We start from the raw sequence: 19,978 nt of genomic DNA, 5'->3' as shown, positions 1-19,978 counted from the left end.
CTGAGTCCTTATCTCTGTGACTCTGTCCATGGCTAACAGAGGACCAGGAAGGCATTTTCCAGGGGTCAGCGCGTGCCCTCTTTGGCCTCCCTGGGCAGCCTGGAAAGTGGTTTGGAGCTCCCCAGCCCCACCTCAGCTTTGTGAGTTTGAAGCATAGTGGGGGCAGGAACAGGTGTGGGGTGGGGGGTTGCCAGTCTAATTGCACAGACCATGGACACTTCTTGAGGCCTGATGCCCCAGGTCTGTGCAGTGGCCATACTATCCCTGTAGCCCCCAGCCCATGGTAGACCACACCCAGGGCATCTCCCTTATTCAAGCATCCTCCACCTAACCAAGCCCCGGCAGGGAAGGGTCCCCAGTTGGTCTCAATACCCTTCCACTCTGCAAACTTGGTCTACCCATCACCCCACAGCACGGCACCCCTGTCCCACCCCCATGCCCTTGTTCATCCTGCTTCTCCATCATTCTTGAAGCCCCTCCTGCCCCACAAACCCTGCCCATCCTTTAAGACTCAGAAGTTCAACATGTACTTGCTTGGGAGTGGCATCATAGGGTCCATTCTTCATCCCCCAAAGGGATGAAGCTATGGGGTCTCTCTGCCCCCACCTCCAGCCCAACCCTGCACATAGCCAGATACCCCAACTCATCAAAGTCCCATAGACACACAGTGTGGATTGACTGACTGTGTGGGCAGGGTTCCCCTGCGTCCCCTCTCCCATAAGGAGGGCTGTTTCTCAGGGACAAGTTTATTGCCAGGAACACACTAACCTCTTTCATAATAGCTAAAGGCATAAAAACTACAAAAATATCTGGCTCTCAGGAGTGGGCAGCTCAGGGTGGGGCCAGGGCTGTGACTTCACCGCCAGTCAGGAGCCCACGTCTTCCTCATGGGCTTCCTTGCAGGCCCCACAGCTGGGGAACCTTCTAGCCACTCCCGGAGGAGAGGAGAGGGGAGAGCTGGGGGAGAGGGAGCGCTCTGGCAACCAGGGAGGGCCAACACTGAGGTGGGGCTGAGCTGGAATGCAGGGCTTTCCTGGCCCTGAATCACGGAGCCTGTTCAGAAGAGGCCTCAGTGAGGCCCTGCAAGGTTGGTGGCAGAGCCAGGGTGGGGAGGGGCTTGGATGTGGTCACCCTGCTCCACTGGCTCCTGGACCAACCCTAACCCTCACCCCCACCCCAGTTGCTTTCTCCAGAGTCCTCTCTACAATTCCCAAGACCAAAGGGGCAGATGAGAATCCTTCCAAGGCTCATAGGAGGGACAAACCTTCATTCAACCTCAGTGACCCCAGGCCTTAGCTAGTCACTGGGACCTTGATCCCAAGAACCTGCTGGCTAAGCTGCTGCTAAGGGGAGGGGCTGCCATGGTTGGGATGGTGTGCAGAGAACGGGGGAGGAGGGTGGATGGGCACGTGCCTCAACACACAGGGCAAGCGGGCTGCCTTCCTTGCCCTCAGGCCTGAGCACCATTGGCCTGGGCGCCTGAGAGAGCTGTCTTCCGGAAGGCCTGCAGGGCTGGGTTGTTCAGTAGCGTGTAGGCCAGACCCCAGCGGGCCCTGTTCCGGCTGGCTCTAGGCCCCGTTTCCTTGGCCATAGGGTCCTTTGTCTGGAGCAACTGCAACCCTGAGAGGGAGAGAGACCTTCTGTGAATAATTCTGACCCTCAGCCAAGTGTCCCCAGGCGCCAGACTACCTATCCCAGAGAGTCTGCAAATCCCATGTATAGTAAGGTGTTGAGCCTGGGGTTTCAGCTGCCAGCTCAGAGTGGGAAATCGGAAGAAGCTGGGCTTGGGGTGGGGATGCAGGTTCAGGATGTGCACCCGCAGGTGGCGGACAGAAGCAGGAGGAGCTGAGGTCAGTGGAGGGACCAGAGGCAAGGCCAACACAAAGGCACAGAGCTGGCTTAGTGTCCCCTCCTATTACACACTTCCTGGGCAGTAGGGAAGGAAAGGCCTCACACTTCCTGGGGAGAGATAGGAGGTAATGGGGGGGGGGGCACAACAGAGCCCCTTAGCAAGGCAGCCATTTCCTTCTCTGTGTGCACAGAGAAGGTGTGTGTGTGTGTGTGTGTACATTTGTATCATGGGAAAAAATTATCATGAGACTGGACCAGGATGGGGGATCTCAGGCAGCCAAGGGAGAGGGGAGGTGACAATTTTCCTGATGCTCACTATGCTGGCAGGGACATGCTGAGCTGGGCAGGTTGGGCTCCCATCCCCAGTGGGAGAGCGCACCTTCTTCTTCCTCCCCAGTTCTGAGATTTCCCTTGGGGTCCACTGGAGCCTGGAGGCGGGGACTCGGAGCTGCAAGGAGCAGCGTGCAGAAGGCTGTCACAGCAGGATGCGACTGGCTGGCCTCCAGCTTCAGGAAGTTTCTGTATGTGCAGTAGCCTGGGGTGGGGAGGGGGATGGCAGTGCTTGGCAGGAGGGGCCAGTGGCAGACTAGAGGCACCTAGACACCCCTGACACAAATGCGTCCAAGCCTGCAGACACACAGGGCCATGGCACATATGCTGCACACGGACACGTGTGGACCCATGGAACATGCCACAGGCGCTGCACACCCTCAGAGCCCCAGCAGTACACAGAATGCATGATGCTCATGGTCATGATCATCCTCCATGAACATATCTGCTGGAGGGCGGGGGGGGGGGGCAGACCCCCTCCTGCACTGTGTAGGCCCCCAGCCCCTGCCCAACGATCTTACCAGGGTCCAGAGTGGCAGCTCGTGATGACAGCAGACTGAGGTCCATCTGACTTAGGTGGATGGTGTTATAGAGGGCAGAGAGGGACATTCGCCAGGTGGCCACCACCCCACCCATCAGCATGTTGATGGGAAAGAGGAGAAAGGTGGCTGCATAGAGTGCTCTCCTGGGGCAGGGAGGAGAAAGGCTGAGGCAGGCTTCCCAGAGCCCCCTCCCAGGACCAGTGTCACACCAGAGGCCCACAGCAGCTGTGTTTATTGAGTGCCTACTGTTTGTTAAGTATGCCTTCTGAGTGACATGCTCTATGCTGGGCCTTCCCTTTCAACCTACCACCCTGGAAGACAGGTGGTATCACTCTCTTCTTTGGGAGGGAAACCGAGGCCCAGAGAACCTGGTGACTTATTCAAGTCTATCTAGTTACTCGTGGGACAGGCTGGGATTTTAGTCCATGTCTATCTGGGTCTTTCCATGAACCCAGTGCCTTCTGTCTCCTCCTCTGATTCCCCTATCCACTAATTCAAATTCCCTTGTGGGGTCAAGGTTTCCCCACAACTCTGCCATCTGACACAGAACTTCTTTCCTGCAAAGTGAGAAGATGTAGGGTTTGCGGGGCAACGAGGATCCAGGGAGGAGTGTAGATCCCACAGACAAAAAGGGATCCTGGGGCTAATTTATGCCTCACGTGATATAGAGAAAGATATCTTGGAATGTCTCTGTAGGTAAGGCAAGCTCTTTCTTCTACCTACTGGGTAGGAGACACTGAAGAAGAGACTGAGGGCCCTAGGGAACCACAAGCTCAGAGACCACTTTACCGGTTAGTCAGCTCTGGGTATCCATGGTGAGTCTTCAGGAAGACCCAGTGGGCTGCTATGTTCTGCAGGGTCACAGCTAAGATCAGAGTCAGCCAGAAGGGCCTGCAGGTGGATTAGGGAGGGTGGTTGCTGTTAACAGCCCTCTATAAAAGGGTTCCAGAGCCCTCCACTCCTTGCCTCACTCACCATGAGGACCCCAGGGATCGTAGGAAGAAGAGGTTCCTGCCGTGCAACACAGGCACAAACACCAGGAAGGCAAGGACTGTAGTCCCCAGGAAGAAGATGATCTGCTGTACCAGGAGCCCTGCAGGGATCAGGAGCAACAAGAGGACAGATACCAAGTTATTTGGGAACTGGTGCACCTCTGCTTCCCTCAGGAATCCAAGAGCTTTGGATTCAAGGGCTGACCTGGTTTCAATCCCTACTCTTCTACTGCCTAGCTGTGTTGCCCTGAGCAAGTTACATTACATCTCTGAGCTGTGGTTTCTTCCTCTGCAAAATGGTGATTGTAGTCCCTACCTCAGAGGGCTATTGTGTGATCCAAAGAGATTGAATCAGGGCAACTCTTTGAAACCAAAGTGCTTTGCAAGCATCATTTCCCCCCACTTGCTCCTAAGTTCCTGGGGACAAGACCCCTCTGTAAATCAGGGGTTGCATTCCTACCAGCCAGAGCCTGGTGTATCGTAGGTACCCAAGAGTGGTCTGTGGAAACAACCAGACCAATTGATCACATGATATAATGCATACAAAAGGGTTTGGCAAGCCAGGCATGGTGGTACTCGCCTGTAACCCCAGCTGCTCCAAAGGCTGAGGCAGGAGGGTCACAAGTTCAAGGCCAACCTGGACAACTTGCCTCAACTGTCTCAAAATAAAAAATAAAATAAAATAAAAAGAACTGTGATGTCTCTCAGTAGTAGAGCACCCTGGGGTTCAATCTCTAGTTGGAAAAAGGAAGAAAAAAAAAAGACTTGGCAGAAATCATGACTTTTCATCCCAGTAATTCCTCTCCATTATCAACGTCTTTCTCCTCCCCCAAGGAAGGGAGAACCAATGTAACCTTGGATTTACAGCCTTGGTCCCAGCCCCATAATTTCAGGATGCTTTACCAGCTGCAGGAACCCCTTTGCCATCCCCAACAGTATCCAGGGAATCCTGCTTTCATACTTGTGGTGACAGGCTCCCCTTACCTTCCAAGGCAGCCCAGTGCAGCACAGCCCTCCCTTACAGGAGCTGCAATGTGCCACCTTGAACTTGCCACCTCCAGACCTGGGTATACACCTGCGCGTAAACACCTGGTGGCACCCAGGGTTAGCCTTCATGTGAAGGCTACCCTTCTCCCAGTGCTCCTTGATGCTCTTACTCTGGAGCATGCTTCCCTCCGCCACCACAGGGACCAAGGTCTGGGCTGGGGGAGGGGAAGGGGGCTCACCGAAGCAGGTAAAGGCAGTGTGGTAGGCGCTGAAGCTCATCCAACAGAATATGGCCTTGCGGGATGGTCGAGTGCTCTGGAGTGGGGGGCCCAGGTCCAAGGCAGCCCCTCTGTGCAAAGCTTGAAGGTTGGCCCTGGGGTGTGAGCAAGGGGGGCAGTATCCTCAGGGAGGAAGACACTCCCAGGTGCCCCTGGGCACTCTCTGGCCAAACCCCTAGCCTAATTAAAACCCTCAGCAAGGACCCTCAGAGCCCTGAGGCCACTAACTCAAGCTGGCAGGTCTTCCTGGAAGAGGTGACATCCTGGGAGCCTTACAGGGTGACTAAGGAGACAAAACCAGGCAGAGGTTCAACCTGAGCCATGTCGGGATAGTGGGAACCAACAGTGAGAATGGAGGTGACACGCGACTTGGGCAGCATGCGGGCAAGCATTCTTGTGGAACCTTGAAGGCCAGGGTCAGAGGGGCCAATCCTGTGGGAAAGAGCCCTGGACAGGGTCTCTGAGGGCTGTCAAGTGCACAGAGCACGGGGGCCAGTTCTCTGCCATGGTGCGCTCCTGCCTCCCTTCCCACAAGGCCTGTTCCCACCCAGAACTCAGAATGCCTCAAGCTCTTCAGCGCTCACCGCAAAAGGGCAAGCTAGGCAGCTTGGCATTCAAATTCCAGAACAACCCCTCCAGTCCCCTACCCCTGCCAGGCCACTCTTCACGCTGTCAGGTGCACCCACTTCTCTACTTACTTGGGGTGTGGGTACCAGAGATTGAACTCAGGGGCACTCGAGCACTGAGCCATATCCCCAGCCCTATTTTGTACTTTAATCTTTAGAGTCAGGGTCTCACTGAGTTAACTTAGCGCTCCCTGCTGCTGAGGCTGGCTTTGAACTTGTGATCCTCCTGCCTCAGCCTCTCCAAGCAGCTGGGATTGCAGGCGTGTGCCACCATGCCCAGCTCTCATGCTCTCAAGAGGTTCCTCTCGCCTGTAGCACTCTCGGTCCCTTGCCACCTACCTCTTCTTCCACTCTTAGGTAGAATGCCAGCTGCCCAGATGGCCTCCCTATTGAATTCAGCTCTCCGGGGTGGCCCCTTCTCAGAGGTACCCCCGACTTTCAGTCATGCCCCATTTCCCTTGCAGGTATTTCCCCAACCAGACAGCGTCTCAGAAGGCAGCCCCAGGGCCCACCTCTCCACCCACTACCATGGAGTCTCCAGGGCCTTCCCTTCCTGCAGCCCCAGGGCTTCCAGACACACCTGCTTGGGTCTCTGGCCCTTTCCCACTTCTGCACAGAATTAGTCAGAGCTGCCACCAACCTGTGAGTTGTCAGCGAGCGGATCAGGAGCAGGAGGGTGAGTGTGCAAGACAGGACCAAGGCCGAGATGTAGCAAGCTGGAGGGGGAGAGGGGGCACAGTGGGAGATTGGGTCCTGGAGGATCACTGGGGAGCCTCCGACCCCTGCCAGGATGGGACCCTGGCCCCCATCGCCCTCCGAATGGAGTCTTCTTGGTCCTGTCCCTATCTTTCAAGGGATTCCACCCAACCGGGCTCCTGCCTCCAGCCCCACCACTTCTTGGCTGTGGGAACTTCAGGGGGACACCTCACCCCTGAGCCTTGCTTTGTTCGTGTGCACCTCCCAGGCACGCTGTTGCTCCTGGGATAACTCAATGACCACAATCCCCACCCCTGACTGACCAATGGCTTTTTTTCATGGCACAGAGGATGTGAGTCCATGGCAGTGTGCCAAGTCTATAAGGACAAGGAAGGTGGCCCTGCCACCCATCTTGGGGGTGTGGCCCCACCTCTCAGCTCCTTCACCCCAACCCCGGCCATGCACGCAAGTAACGAGATTGCTAGAAAAAGAGCTGGGAAAGAGCGGAGGGTGTGTCGTGAACAAATACTGAAGACTATCAGGGTGCAGTCCTCCCACCCTCCATCCACAGACATCCTCACCCTGGATCCCCGAAGCAACCCCAGGAGGTCAGACACAGGAATTGTTCCCAGGAGGCCAAAGAGGAAACAAGGTCAGAGAGGGGGCTTAACACAGCCAACCCCACCACCAGGTATGGTAAGTGCAGCCCTCCACTAGATCCAGAAGGACCCCAGTTGCCTGCACTCTGAGCTTGTAAGTCAGCCCAGAGAAGTGTCCCCGGTTCCTGTGTTTCCACCTGGAAAGGTGACAGCAAACACATGAGTAAGGCAAGCACCCGATCCATGTAGCCAGAGATGTGGGGGCAGTGGGTCTCAGCACTGGTAGCACATTGGGGTAACCTGGAGCTGCCCGAACTCCCCACTGCCTGGGCTGTCTCCAGACCAGTTAAATCAGAGTTTCTGTGGGGCAGACCCAGCATTGATGCTGGGAAAGCAACAAGGATTCCAGTGTGCAGCCAGGCCGAGCAGCACTGGTCTGCAGGTAGAGCCTTCAGGAGTTACTTCTGAGACAGGAAGGGAGATCTCCCTCAGGCAGATAGGATAAGGCCTTGGGAGAAGGACTGGAGGGGAGAGGGAAGGGTTACCCACCATGCCTTCTTCTGCAGTAGAATGCTTGTCTCTGTCCTTCCTTAGTTACCCTTGCCCTTATCCCTAGCAACAGCTGACCACGAGCAGACCCCTACCCAAAATGCTTCCCCTTTCTAAAAGATGTGTCAGAATCCCGGGTGAGACCTGTCCTCTTTAATAATGTAAATAAGGGATTGAAATTATACACTCCTGATTGGCTTATTAAACTCAGGATTTAGAGAGCTTGATTGGTCCATACTGCACCCCTGACCCCACCAATCACCTGTGCCAGGCCATTAGATATGCCTTTAAAAACCCTGAGACAACACACCCATTGGCATCCCTCTCTTGGGGACCCTCCCCTCTGGAAGCTCTGCTTTTTTCCTATTATTCTCCCTCCTCCTCCTCCTCCTCCTCCTCCTCCTCCTCCTCCTCCTCCTCCTCTTCCTCCTCCTCCTCAGGAATTGAACCCAGGGGCACTTAACCACTGAGCCACACCCCCAGCCCTTTTTGTATTTTATTTAGAGACAGGGCCTCACTAAGTTGCTTAAGGCCTTGCTAAATTCCTGAGGCTGGCTTTGAACTCGTGATCCTCCTGCCTCAGCCTCTGGAGTCACTGGGATTACAGGCATGCGCCATCACTCCTGGCCCTGTTTCTATTACTCTAATAAATCCTGTTACTTTACTCTCACCCTGGTGTCTGTGGATTTCATTCCTCGAATTCATGAGACATAGAACTCAACTGCCTGGATCCAGTGTGACACTTCCAATTAATTGGAACCAATCAACCAAGCAATACTTAACGGTGCCTCCTATAGTGGTTCTCAAACTTTTGCTTGTGTTGTTACAATTATTGGGTGGGGTGAATCATAGATGCCCGGCCCCACCCTCAGAGTCTCCAATTCAGTAGATCTGGGGTGGTGACTTCAAATCTAGGAAACTTTTTTTTTTTTTACATTTATTTTGTTTATTTATTTTATGTGGTGCTGAGGATCGAACCCAAGGCCTCACACATGCTAGGCGAGCACTCTACCGCTGAGCCACAACCCCAGCCCCAAATCTGGGAAACTTTATTTTTTTTTTAAAGAGAGAGTGAGAGAGGGGAGAGAGAGAGAGAGAGAGAGAGAGAGAGAGAGAGAGAGAGAGAGAGAGAGAGAGAATTTTTAATATTTATTTTTTAGTTCTCGGCGGACACAACATCTTTGTTTGTATGTGGTGCTGAGGATCGAACCCGGGCCGCACGCATGCCAGGCGAGCGCGCTACCGCTTGAGCCACATCCCCAGCCCCAAATCTGGGAAACTTTAAAAAAAGTTATCAAATATTCTCATATACAGCTAGGACTGAGAACAACTGTTACAAAAACAGGAGCCTCTTTGCCTGTCCCTGGCTTCCCCCTGTAATACCCTCAGGGATACTTTTCTGCAAAGTATGATTGAGAGATAATGCTGGGCATGCACAGCTCCAGCCTGCTGCATTGCCCCTTTTGGAGCCAACTGAGCATCAGGCAAGGGGCATTCTGGACCACTTGCTGCCAGGAGGAAGGAACCTGCCAGCCGAGCCTCATCAAGTGAATGAACAGGCTAACGGAGGGGAAGGGTTGGCAAAGCTGGGTTGGCCATTTATCTCCATCTGTCCACCTGCTGTTTCTCTCTCTCTCCCTCCAATGGCTCCAGACTTAGGTTGCTCCAAACCCTGGCACCCAGAAAATTTTTCTTCTTTTTGCGGCTGCTGGGATCCTGCACCTGCCCCCTCTAGACACTCCTTGTGGACAGATCCACGTTCCTCAACCAATCAAGGGCCTCCTAGACAGGGGTGCCCTTTTAACCTCAGCATCCATATTGCAGGTAGGGAAGTCAAAGCCAGGAGAGGTGAAGCAGCTTGTCCAAGGTCCCACAGTTTGTAATCGATGGAACTGAGAGTATAATCTGGCCTGCCTGACCCAGGGTCTAAGCTTTCTGTCAACAATGCCAGAGTTATGGCCCAGGCACCAATGGGCAGCCCCAACACAAGAGCTCAGAAGACATTAGCTTCTTAGCTTAAGAACAGACCAAAGGATGCTGGGTGCAGTGGCATAAGCATGTAATCCCAGTGGCTCAGGAGGCTGAGGCAGGAGGATCATGGGTTCAAAGCCAGCCTCAGCAACTTAGTGAGGCCCTGTCTCTAAATATAAAAAAGAGCTGAGGATGTGGCTCAGTGGTGGAGTGCACCTGGGTTCAATCCCTGGTACAAAAGAAAAACAGACCAAAGGCTCCAAGCCCAGCTCTAACCTCAGTTCCACAACTAGATTGCTAAATGGCTTTGGGCATATCTCTAATCCCTCCTGGGCCTCGATTTTCCTTATCCTTAAACTAGGAGAGTAAATGCTGCTTTGTTTGGCCCCCACTTCCAAAAAGATCCAAAGGGAATATTTGAGCCTAGAAACTGGAACATACAACTGTAAATGCAAGGTGTGGTAAGAAGACTCACTACCCTGGGCACTTTACTTCTTGCCCGAGAGCCTCAGTTTCCTGTTCTATGAACCAGGATCACTCATGCTGATCTAACAGGGCCACAGCAAGTAAGGATCAGAGCTTGGATGTGGGCATAGCTAGGCCACATCTGTTCCTCCCTGTGACCCAGGTCACAGCCCTCTTCAAACCTGTCACCTGTCCAGCTTGTGGACCTCAGCAGCAGTTCCCAGGCAGCCTCCAGTGTGGGAGCTGAAGCCTTCAGGCATGTGGTGGGAAGGGTGGGCAGGGAAGGAGGAGGTCACTGGGCACACCTCTGCCTCTTCCCCACTCTACACCCCACTTCCTGCCATTTGGCATTGCCAGCTTGCCTTGGCCTGTGGGACAGGATGATATTCATGGTCGGGAAAGCTGCAGAGCAGCCTACAATGCTGGCAGCCTCTGCTCCAACTACCACGGGTTACTCCCCAGAAGCCAGGGTGCCCATTATTGAGGGGCCCTCAAATGAGCCAAGGGTGTAGGCCCTAGGACTCTTGATGTCCAGACTTATCTCATGGTGATGGAAAGAGCCCCTGGGCTCCAGGCAACCTGCATTGCTCCCTGGCTCCACTCTGTCCCGCCGCACAGCCGTAGGCCAGCCTTTCTTCATGTGCCCAGTGGAGACTGTGTGGGGAAGCCTGGGAGGTGTGGGGAGGGCCTGGGAGGTGGGGTGGGGAGGTAACTGCAGGAATAGGACTCCAGGAGGCATCTACCATTCCCTGGCTTGGGGTCTCATTTCAGGGGAGGCAAGGAGAGGAGATGGCCTGAGCAGACAGGGACTGGGAGAGAAAACGGGTGCCCTGCCCAACCCCATCCCCTGGCATGGGTTAGCCCAGAAATCCTGGCCCACTGCCCCACATCACTGCCTCCCTTCCTCCCTTCCCTCCCTCAGCTCACACTTGCCAGCCTTCTCTGTCACCACACCTGCAGAGTGGGTCAAAGATCCAGGAGCTGGGGGCAGGGGCAGGGGGCTGCTGAGACAGGTCTCTTTAAGTCTCAGAAGCTTGGCACTGGAAACTTCAACTGTCCCCACTTGGAGACAAGGCAGTGGAGGCCCAGAGAGGGGAAGGAAGGTGTCCAAGGACCCCCAGGATGTCTGTGGCAGACTGGGACCCTATCCTGGCTCCTGGCCCCTCTGTGGCTTCGGGGCTCCTGAGGAGGGGAGACTCACCTTCCAGAGCCCACAGATGGTGTTTCACTAGCTCCACCACCTCCTGCCTGTCCTCGGAGAGCACGATCCCAAAGCCAGCCAGCAAGTAGGAGACATCCGTGGTGATACCTGCCCTCACCTTCTGCATGGTAGGAACCACGCTCACCAGCAACAGCAGGGCCACCTGGGAAGGCCCCACAGTGAGGATGCCAAGGCCTGGCTGTGCTCACACCCGGTATCCCACCCAGGAAGTGTTTCCTGTGCAAGCAAGGGGACTTCAGAGGGGACCGTGGCAGCAGACTAGCTACAGCACGTGCCTGGAGACCATCGGAGTATCCTATCCACACCTTAGAGCAGGGGCCACACCCCTCTACACAGTATGTATCGGACACCTCAGTGGCCTGGCAGGTCCCCCAGGAAGCATAATGCATCCCTACACTTCTGCCTGTCTATTACCTATCAATCTAGGGCCTTTATATTCTAAACTTTAGAATATAAAATTTCTAATTTTTTCATGTTGGGCAAAGCAATGAGCATTGACATTTCATCTAGAAATACCCAGATTCAGATTTTAGCAACTCTGAGATAAATTAGCTGTAGGAATTTGACCGAGTCAAAGTCTCTGAGCCTCAAGTTCCCCTATCTACAAAATGGAGAGAAATCATACCTACCTTCCAGGATTTTGTTTTGGGTTTTTTGCGGGGTGAGTGGGGCTGGTGGTGGTAGGAGTGAGGATTCATCAAATACATGGTCTCACTGAATTTTCTCAACTAACCAAAGAGGAAAATGATTCTATTTCTTCCATTTTATAAATGAAGTAACAGACTCAGAGAGGTTATGAGTGGCTTGTTCAAGGTCACACAGGAGGCAAATAATGGAGGTAGGATTTAAATCCATTTTTATGTGACTCCAAAACTCATGCTCTGAGTTGCTATATGAGCCCAATAAGGGCTGACACCCTGCCCTTCTGGGCCAGCATTCCCAAGATGGCCAGAAGCAGCTGGACAGGACCATGGGTGGGGCATTTGAAGAGCTGAGTTGGGCCTGAGCTATTCCAGGATTGGGGATTCAAGGGTCACTACAGGGTGTAGGACATACCTGGTAAATGGCTGTCCCTGTCAAGGTGGCTGAGATCACTAACTTCAAGGGGAGGCGGAATCCTGCAGAATCCAAAAAAAGGGGTATGGTGAACAGCAAGCACCACTAGCTGTTCCCATCCCTCCCAAGGAGCCCAGGAAAAGGGACGGAGCTCACAAGACCCTGGGCCACCAAGGCCAGGCCAGGATCTTCCCCTTGTCCCAAGCTGGCAGTTGTTTCTCTTGGTGACAAGGGAGCAGGGGAGCAGGAGCCAGCCCTCCACTGCTGCTTCTGGGCAAAGAGAAGTGAGGACACCTGTCACTGGGCGTCAGACGCTCGGTACCTGGCTGTGGAGTGTAGGTGTAGCGTTGGCAGCAGCTCCAGGCCCGGGACAGGAAGCCATGCTTGGAGGTAGGACAGGAGCTGCAAAGACCCAGGCAGGCAGGGGAGGCCCCAGGTAAAGCCCCAGCCCCAAGACCAAGCTGCAGAGCCTGGTCACTCCTCACCTCTGTCCCCACTGTGCACCAGCCTCCCAAACATGGCTGCTCAGCAGCGCTGCCCGCCATTCCACTTGCCTGGGACCTTACCGGCTTTCCTGCTTCTTTTGGCAAAGAAGACTCCTCAGATACTCCTCAGAGCGGCTGCTCTGCAGCCCCTATGGAGACAGGGAAGTGGGGAGCAGATGAGACCTGCCTTGAGCCATCTCGGGGGCCCTGGCTTAGGGCACCAGAGTGGACACCATGTAGGTCCCCATAAATACCTGGCTGTGGTGGTGATAGTGGAGTGTGGAGAGGATGACCTGTGACCTAGGGGAACAAGGTCCATGACCTGCAAAAGTGTCCTCTTTTCCTGGCAAGGAATTCTCCCCTCAATGCTGTTCTTCCTACAATCTAACTCCAACTCTTCTGCTTTACTCACTGCTTCCCTTGCCCCACCCCAGCAACTGGAGTAAAGGAAAGCCTGTGTCCCTTGGGCCCATCTCTGCCCAGAACTTAGGATGAGGCCATTCCAGGGCAGATCCCTCAGGCTTCTCCTCCCACTCAAGGGACATCACAAGGGTGATCAGATTTGCCTAAGCCACATTCCAGGACTTAAGCTGCCTGCAAAGTGGCAGAAGCCCATGGGAGCATGAGGTTAGCCACTGCCCTGGATCACTGGGAGAAAACAGGCCATGGTCACCTGTTGCTATAGCAACCCCAGGACCTAGGGCTGGAGTGGGTCAGCTCAAAGCTTGACTGGGTCCTTTGTGGCTTAAATCTCTTTGACCAAAGTCCAAAGAGGATTTTCTTTCTTTCAAGCTTTGGCAGAGAGGTTTACATGGAGGGAGAGGAGAGAAGGGGCCCCCAACGGAGAAATGTTCTCCTGCCATGCAGAAGCCCAACCAAGATGCTGGGGCCATTGGGACCGGAGGGCTGCCCTGGCAAGCGGACCCACCTGGCCTCTCCTCACTCCCCGTTCCTCCTCAGCCTTTCTATAATCTGCCTCTGCCCCTTTGAGAGCCTCTGGAGTGTTCGTTCCTTCTCCCATGTATAAGCCACTTGAGCCCACCTATGCCTGCGTTCCAACAGCAGCTGGAGGAGCCCCCTGCACATTTCACCCACACTGCACCCATCTCCCCCACATAGGGAAGCTCCTGGAGACCCAGCAAGGATCAGTCAGCTCGGAGGCCCTAGCAATTAGCCCAAGGCCTGACATATAGAAGGTGTTTCTTAAGAAGATTGCAATAGCTTTCAAGAATTCTCTCTCACAAGATGTATCTATCCATCCATTCAAAAATTAAAAAATGTTAGCTGAGTATCTATTATATGCTACAACCTGCTCCATGCTGCCAGGGTAGACACGAACAAAATAGACACACACCCCTCAGTCCCCTTACTCATGCTCCTTCTCACGCCTGCTGTGCCCGCTCCTTAGTCTCTCCCCACTCCACACCTTCCTTGTCCTTCAGGCCTCTTGCTAAAATCCATCCCCTTCAAGAAGCCCTCCCAGACCTCTTCTGCATCTGACATCATCCAACAATATCCAACATAGCACTGATCTATAATGCAGTTCTGCTCTGGATGCTTTGTGAGTCATTTCAGCATCTGTGGAACTCCCAGAAGGCTCAAGGCTCCTGGCCCATCTCAGTTCTCCAGATGGTTTCAAAGATGAAGCCAGAACTTCCTGTTTTCCAGTTATCCTTTGTTGAATTCCTGCTGTGCACACAGCCCAGTGCCCCAGGTACCCTGGGTGCTGGTCAAAAGTGCAGCCACTAAGCGGTCACCCAGTGACTCAGAAAACATTTTCTGAGCACTTATTACATGCCTCATACCTATATATGGGGGAACCACAGACATGGGAGAGTCTGATGTGTTGGGTGCTAAGTAGGAACCAGCCCAGCCCTGCCCTATCCATTCACCTTGGAGCCTGCTCCTGTCCTGTGGGTGAAGCTTCGCACCAGTTGCACCGGGTACCACAGGCTCAGGAATCCAAGGCCCAGCAGAAGAGGCAGAGAGGCCAGCAGCGAGTAGTACTTGTAAATCTGGACAGATACACAGACACTCAGATAGACCTACCTTGTTCTTTCTTCCCCCACCAAGAACTAGAATCCGTTTCCCTCTCCACCTCAGATTGCCATGAGGATGCTCTGGAGGGCCATGAGAAGGCTTCCAGTTCTATGGGCCCCCAACTTGGGCCATGCTTCACCAACATGCCCACTTCACCTTTTCAGGCCCTGTACAGATGCTCCTGGGAGGAGCATCTGGCCTGGGAAGAGCCAAAGGACGGTTAATGGCCCTTGGTCCATCCCCACAGGCAGTGAGCCCTGAATGGAGGATACCCACTCTCTAGGTTCCCATGTTCCAGGCATGTCAGGCAACAGGCCCCTGAAACAGGACAAAGGCCTAATTTCTTCAGTATGTAGTTGGCCACCTGGGCCTCAAGAAGCCCATGCTCTGCCTCCAGGGGCTGAGGCCTTTCTGGGTTGGGCTCCTCATGTATTCATTCATTTGTTGGTTAATTCAATGTCTTTTTATTGAGAACTTAGTGTGTGCCAGGCTCTAGGTAGTGAAAAAGACCTACCAAGTCCCTCCTCTCAAAGAAACCTCCTAATCTTCACCTATCCAAAGGATTGTGCTATCAACTCCATTTACAGGTGGGGAAACTGAGTCTCAGAGAGGTAACAGTTTCCTCAAGTCACCTGCTTATCTATTTATTGTGTCTCTCTTTCTAGAACAACAGCTCTTTGGAGTCCAGGGACTTGGCTTGTCTTGTTCATAGCTGTTCCAGTGCCTGGAGATACCCCTGTCCAGAGTACGTGCTTCAGATATGTTTGTTGAATGAGGAAGACTGGGCAGCTTCACAGTCCTGACCTGCAGCCAGGGAACCAGTTTCTGAGGTTCTGGAATTCTCTCTAGCCCCTGAAACTATCCCCTGACTGGGCACTTGCCATCCTCCATCTCTCTTTACTTCTGTTCCCACTCCAGCCCGACCTAGGGATTGATGGGGCGTTGCTGGCTTTCTCTTCTTCCTCTGCCCTCTCCTGTCCTGGAAGCTGCTGAGGGCAGGGCCCTGCTGCCTTGTCCCCTCTCCCACCCCTGGAAAAGCCAGTCTGGCACAGGCACATGTTGAAAGGTCCGGAATCCCATGCATAATGGAAGGAGGCAGAGAAGCCCAGCGTGTAAGCAGAGATGAAAGGAGCCTCGCAGGTCGAAGTAGGCTCCTCCCGGGTATCCCCTGCCCCAGGCAGTGGTGAGTCAGTGGTTACCTTGGGCGTCTGGGGACACTCTGCCCTCTGCCAGACCTGGATGCTAAAGTGAGCCCAGGACAGTACGCTGCCAAGCAGGTATGCAACTCTGGGCCCGGCCACGGCACAGGCAGCCAAAGGGTAGTAGAGAACGGGATAATAGAGCAGGGCCAGAATCTTCCAGGACTCTGGAAGGCGAAAGAGGTGGAGAGACACGTGATGGGGGCTGACATGGGGCCTGAGTGGTGCCCACCCAGACCTTTCTCCCATCTCCATCTTCCAAGCCCTCAGCTGCTTCAGTGGGCAAGAGCTCAGAGCTCAAAGCCAGGCTCTGACTAGGCATCAGCTATGATCTGGGGCGAGTTACTTCTTGGAGTCTTGGCTTCCCCTCTGTGAAATGGAAAGAATCATAGTCTAGCAACAAAAAGGAGATCTATGCACAGTGCTTAGCCCAGCACCTGAGTAAGTTCTTGAGGAATTAAGATTGTACTTTGTTGTTGCTTCTTTCTCTCACTCTCAGTTCCCTCCACTGCAAAATGGGGCTCATGTCCACACTTCGTGGGGTCTGCTGATCTAAAGAGGTCATGCCAAGGAGCAAAGGCTCCTCCCATTGACAACTGCTGTGGTTACCATCACCTCCTGAGCCAAGCTTAATACCCCTGGACCCCACCCTGCCCCATCCCATCAAGCCAGCCTCAGGCCACGGCTGCACTGGGTACCTGAGTTGGGCAGTGAGGCAAGGGTCAGGAAGGGCAACGGGTCCTCGTCAGAGAGCAGCAAACACAGGGAGCTGAAGAGGACCATGAAGACAGCAGCAGGCACTGTCTGGGGTCTGTCCCCAGCCAAGAAATCCACAGGGCTGACACAAAGACAGGGAAGAACAGGTGGGCTTGCTCAGCCCCTGTATCCCCATTACCTCCAACTGTGTTCCATAAATAATGTGGTAGAGTCAGTCCCACTTCCCAGACAGGAAAACTGAGGAATGAAGCTTGTTTATTATTCATTCATTCTATAAATGTCTGTGAGTACCTCCCATCTACCAGCTCTGGGTGCTATGGCAGAGGGACGTACACCCAGTGGGAGCAAGCACCAAATACCTCCACACTAACCGATCCGTCTGTCTGGGAGGGCAGATCTTTGGAGAACACAGTGAATCACTGCATCCTTGTGGAACAGCCCCCACCCTGGCTGGGTATGGCCCAGGGTACAGGGCAGACAGCAGGCCCAGATGTCCTGGTTGTCAACCCTGTGGGCTCAGGGCCAGACCTTCTGTTTCTCTATTCCACCTTGCCCTCATGAGGCTCATCCTCTCTGAGCCCTCTCCCAGACCAGACAAACTCTGTCCTGGGTCAGCCAGAGACCTCAAGTGGCTCACCACAAAGCCAGCACAGCAGTACCCGTTTCAGTGTGCAACCCAGGTCTAGGGTACAAAGCTGTCTACATCCCGGTTCCACCCACCACTCCCCCAATGCGTTGGTGTCTCCTACACCAGTCTGCCCAGTCCCATCTCCTCAGTGTCGTGCCTGCCCCAGACTCTGGGTTGCAGGGCTGAATGAGAAAGTTCCAGCTGGAGGCCAGACCCTCAAAAATGACCTCCAGCTGGAGGCCAGACTCTCAGGGGAAATGATGGTCAAGATAGCATCAGGTGGCTATGACCAGTCCAGACCCTGGGGCCTATGTGAGAGGACTTGTGTTCCTTGGAGACTTTTACCCCAATTTTGGCACAGCAGAAGAAAAGGGAGCTGGATGAGTCCCTCACCTCCTTCTGGGGCTCCTAACTAACCTAGGAGACCTGGGTGGGGGTGGAGAAAGCCCAGACAGAGAAGTGGGGGTATCTCTGAAGTCAGAGTTGGCGTTTAGATACCCAACCAGTCACTTCCCCACCCAGAGGGCCCCTGAGTGGAGGGATCCAGGTCCCAGGAACCAACCTGGGCAGTCTGGGCCTGCCATGCCCACAGCCAGGCCAGAGGCAGTGGCGCCTCACCAGCACGGCCAGCAGCAGAAGCACGAGGATCTGAAAGGAGAGTTCAGAAGATGCTTGGGGTGCCCAGGCTGTCCCCAGGGGTCTGAGTCTGAGTTCAGTTAGTCCCAGAACACCTCCCACTTACCCAGTACACCCTCATGTAGCATCTTGGGGAGTGGCCAAGAGGTGACAGAAGTCTGACAGGTTGGACGTGGCCTGAATCCTGGTTTGGACCCCCACCTGGGCAAAACTCCCAGACCCCTCCCATGACTCCCAGATGCCCCTGCATCCACCCTAACAAGAGACACAAGTCCCTCTGCCAAGACTGGCAGCAGATTGCAAGCCAGATTGGACTCACCGACAGCGAGGCCAGGCAGGCATGGAACAGGCCAGGTGGCACACTGGGGTCACAGGAAGGCACAGCCCTACAAAGCAAAGGAAGGTTGGCTCAGGCCTGGCAAGACCCCATCAGTGTGCAGCTGGGCCTGGGGTTGGAGGCTGTCTACACTGAGGCTCCACCTAGAACTTTCCTCCACCTTCTGCTCCCCCCATGGTATGCCGGCTGGGTGCTAAGCTCTGGAGTGACAGAGCAAGAGTCAGGAGGCTCCCGGGAGGAAACAGCGGGCACCAGTTCAGCCAGAGCATCTTTCTTGCTCACCCGGATGCTTCCAATCCGGAGGCTCTCTTCCTCCCTCCTCCTCCAGGAAGACTCCATGACTGTTCCAGGCATCACAGACCTCTTCTCAGAACAGAGACTGGGCCTGCTACGTGGATCAGACACTTCATTGCTATGATTTGCTCTCTACTTCCTAGTACCTCGGGTTGACTGGAAGGATCTTTCCTGGTAACCCTCTTTTCCTGTCAGCTGGCAGGTTGCTTGCTGCACAAGGTTGCTCAGCCACAGAATTGAGTGTGACAGGAAGTCCAGGCCACACTGCCCCCCACTCCCTGAACCTACAGAGCTGAATACAGCTAAATGGGGGCCATTTATCTAACCCTCACAAAGGCTCCCTCTGGTTTGGCAGAGGTCTTGCTCTCAGCGTAGCTGTGCACAGAGGAAAGCCTGTGGTGACAATAAATAGATCAGTGAAGTCAACAGAGAAAGCAGGTAGGGCAAGAGCTCTGAGCTAGAGTTGGAGCTGGAGCTGGATCCCTGGGTCAAGGTGGCCTCCAGGTAGCCCAGCTGGAGCCTGGGAGCCAGAGGGAGGACACCTGAGTGGATGCTCTAGGAGGACTGGTTACAAGGGCTGTCACTGTTCAGAAAGCTCGGGTACCTTCCTGCTGCACAGAAGAGAGGACCAAGGCCTCCTCATCTCCTGGGGTGAGTGCAGAGCCCTGGGACCCTCTGAGGGGTGCCTCCTCTCTCCAGCTTGCTTTCTTTCAGGAAATTCCAGAGGGCAAGCAGTGGAAAAGAAACTTGTCCTTGGGCTTGTCCCTGGGGTGTGGGGACTGAAGAAGTCTGTTCTTTGCCACTTCTTGCCTAGGGCAGAGATGGCATTTTCCCAAAACACGGGTTGAGGTGGGCCAGGTAGGGAATCAGGTTCTCATCACTGAGCTGGGCCTTGATCTCTCCTCTCCCACCTCTTCCTTGGCACACTCAGGTGTGGGGGTGGGCTCGGGCCAGCCAGGACAGAGACCCGGCACACTGTCCTGGAGCAGCATTGCCATTTTCTAGCAAACCCCGCCCCCAAATGAGGAGCCACCTCCACCCTGGGAATCCCCTCCAGGGCACTGTCTGGGAGAACATCTGGCCCTTTCTGTATCCTTTGCCATCCCCCTGACCCCTCATTCAAATTCCAAGTGCCACACATGTGACAGGCAGCGGTCCCCACCACCTTAGCACACATTTGGGTGATGGCTCGAGGACTTGTGTTTTGTGCCATGGGAAGGCAGGATGACACAGACATCACACGGGAGTCATATGGGGAGGTGGGAAGCTCCATGCTTAGAGAGGCCACAGAAATGGGGTTGGATTTGAGTTTGAAATCTGGTTAACAGCTTTTTAGGCAAAGAAGGGAAAAGGAAGCTCTGTTGAAAGGACAGCCTGAGGAAGCAGTGTCAGGCAGAGAGGGTGTGACTGGCCCCAGGCTAGTCTTTCAGTTTGTGGGCAGCCCAGAAGGTAAGACCAGGTTAGAGCAGGCACAGGAG

General features: G+C 54.3%; 1 protein-coding gene across 2 annotated transcripts in view; it reads right to left on the bottom strand.

Annotated features, from left to right (window-relative positions):
- Positions 1–761: 761 nt before the first annotated feature.
- STRA6 (signaling receptor and transporter of retinol STRA6) overlaps positions 762–19,978 on the bottom strand; it is a 32,863-nt gene continuing 13,646 nt past the window's right edge. For both annotated transcript variants that reach the window (XM_081288817.1, XM_081288816.1), the window contains exons 3-18: positions 18,189–18,255; positions 17,796–17,881; positions 16,587–16,726; positions 15,889–16,055; positions 14,542–14,664; positions 12,731–12,798; positions 12,487–12,566; positions 12,165–12,226; positions 11,088–11,250; positions 6,247–6,322; positions 4,942–5,075; positions 3,699–3,816; positions 3,513–3,614; positions 2,703–2,866; positions 2,231–2,386; positions 762–1,620 (exon numbers count right to left, since the gene is read on the bottom strand). In XM_081288817.1, the coding sequence (XP_081144943.1) occupies positions 1,451–1,620; positions 2,231–2,386; positions 2,703–2,866; positions 3,513–3,614; positions 3,699–3,816; positions 4,942–5,075; positions 6,247–6,322; positions 11,088–11,250; positions 12,165–12,226; positions 12,487–12,566; positions 12,731–12,798; positions 14,542–14,664; positions 15,889–16,055; positions 16,587–16,726; positions 17,796–17,881; positions 18,189–18,255 (1,876 nt within the window). In that variant the 3' untranslated portion in view covers positions 762–1,450. The remainder of the gene's footprint in view (positions 1,621–2,230; positions 2,387–2,702; positions 2,867–3,512; positions 3,615–3,698; positions 3,817–4,941; positions 5,076–6,246; positions 6,323–11,087; positions 11,251–12,164; positions 12,227–12,486; positions 12,567–12,730; positions 12,799–14,541; positions 14,665–15,888; positions 16,056–16,586; positions 16,727–17,795; positions 17,882–18,188; positions 18,256–19,978) is intronic.

Source organism: Spermophilus citellus (genome assembly GCF_964194105.1).
Source record: "Spermophilus citellus genome assembly, chromosome: 4".
Taxonomy (NCBI): domain Eukaryota; kingdom Metazoa; phylum Chordata; class Mammalia; order Rodentia; family Sciuridae; genus Spermophilus; species Spermophilus citellus.
This window is presented reverse-complemented; position numbering and strand designations above follow the sequence as displayed.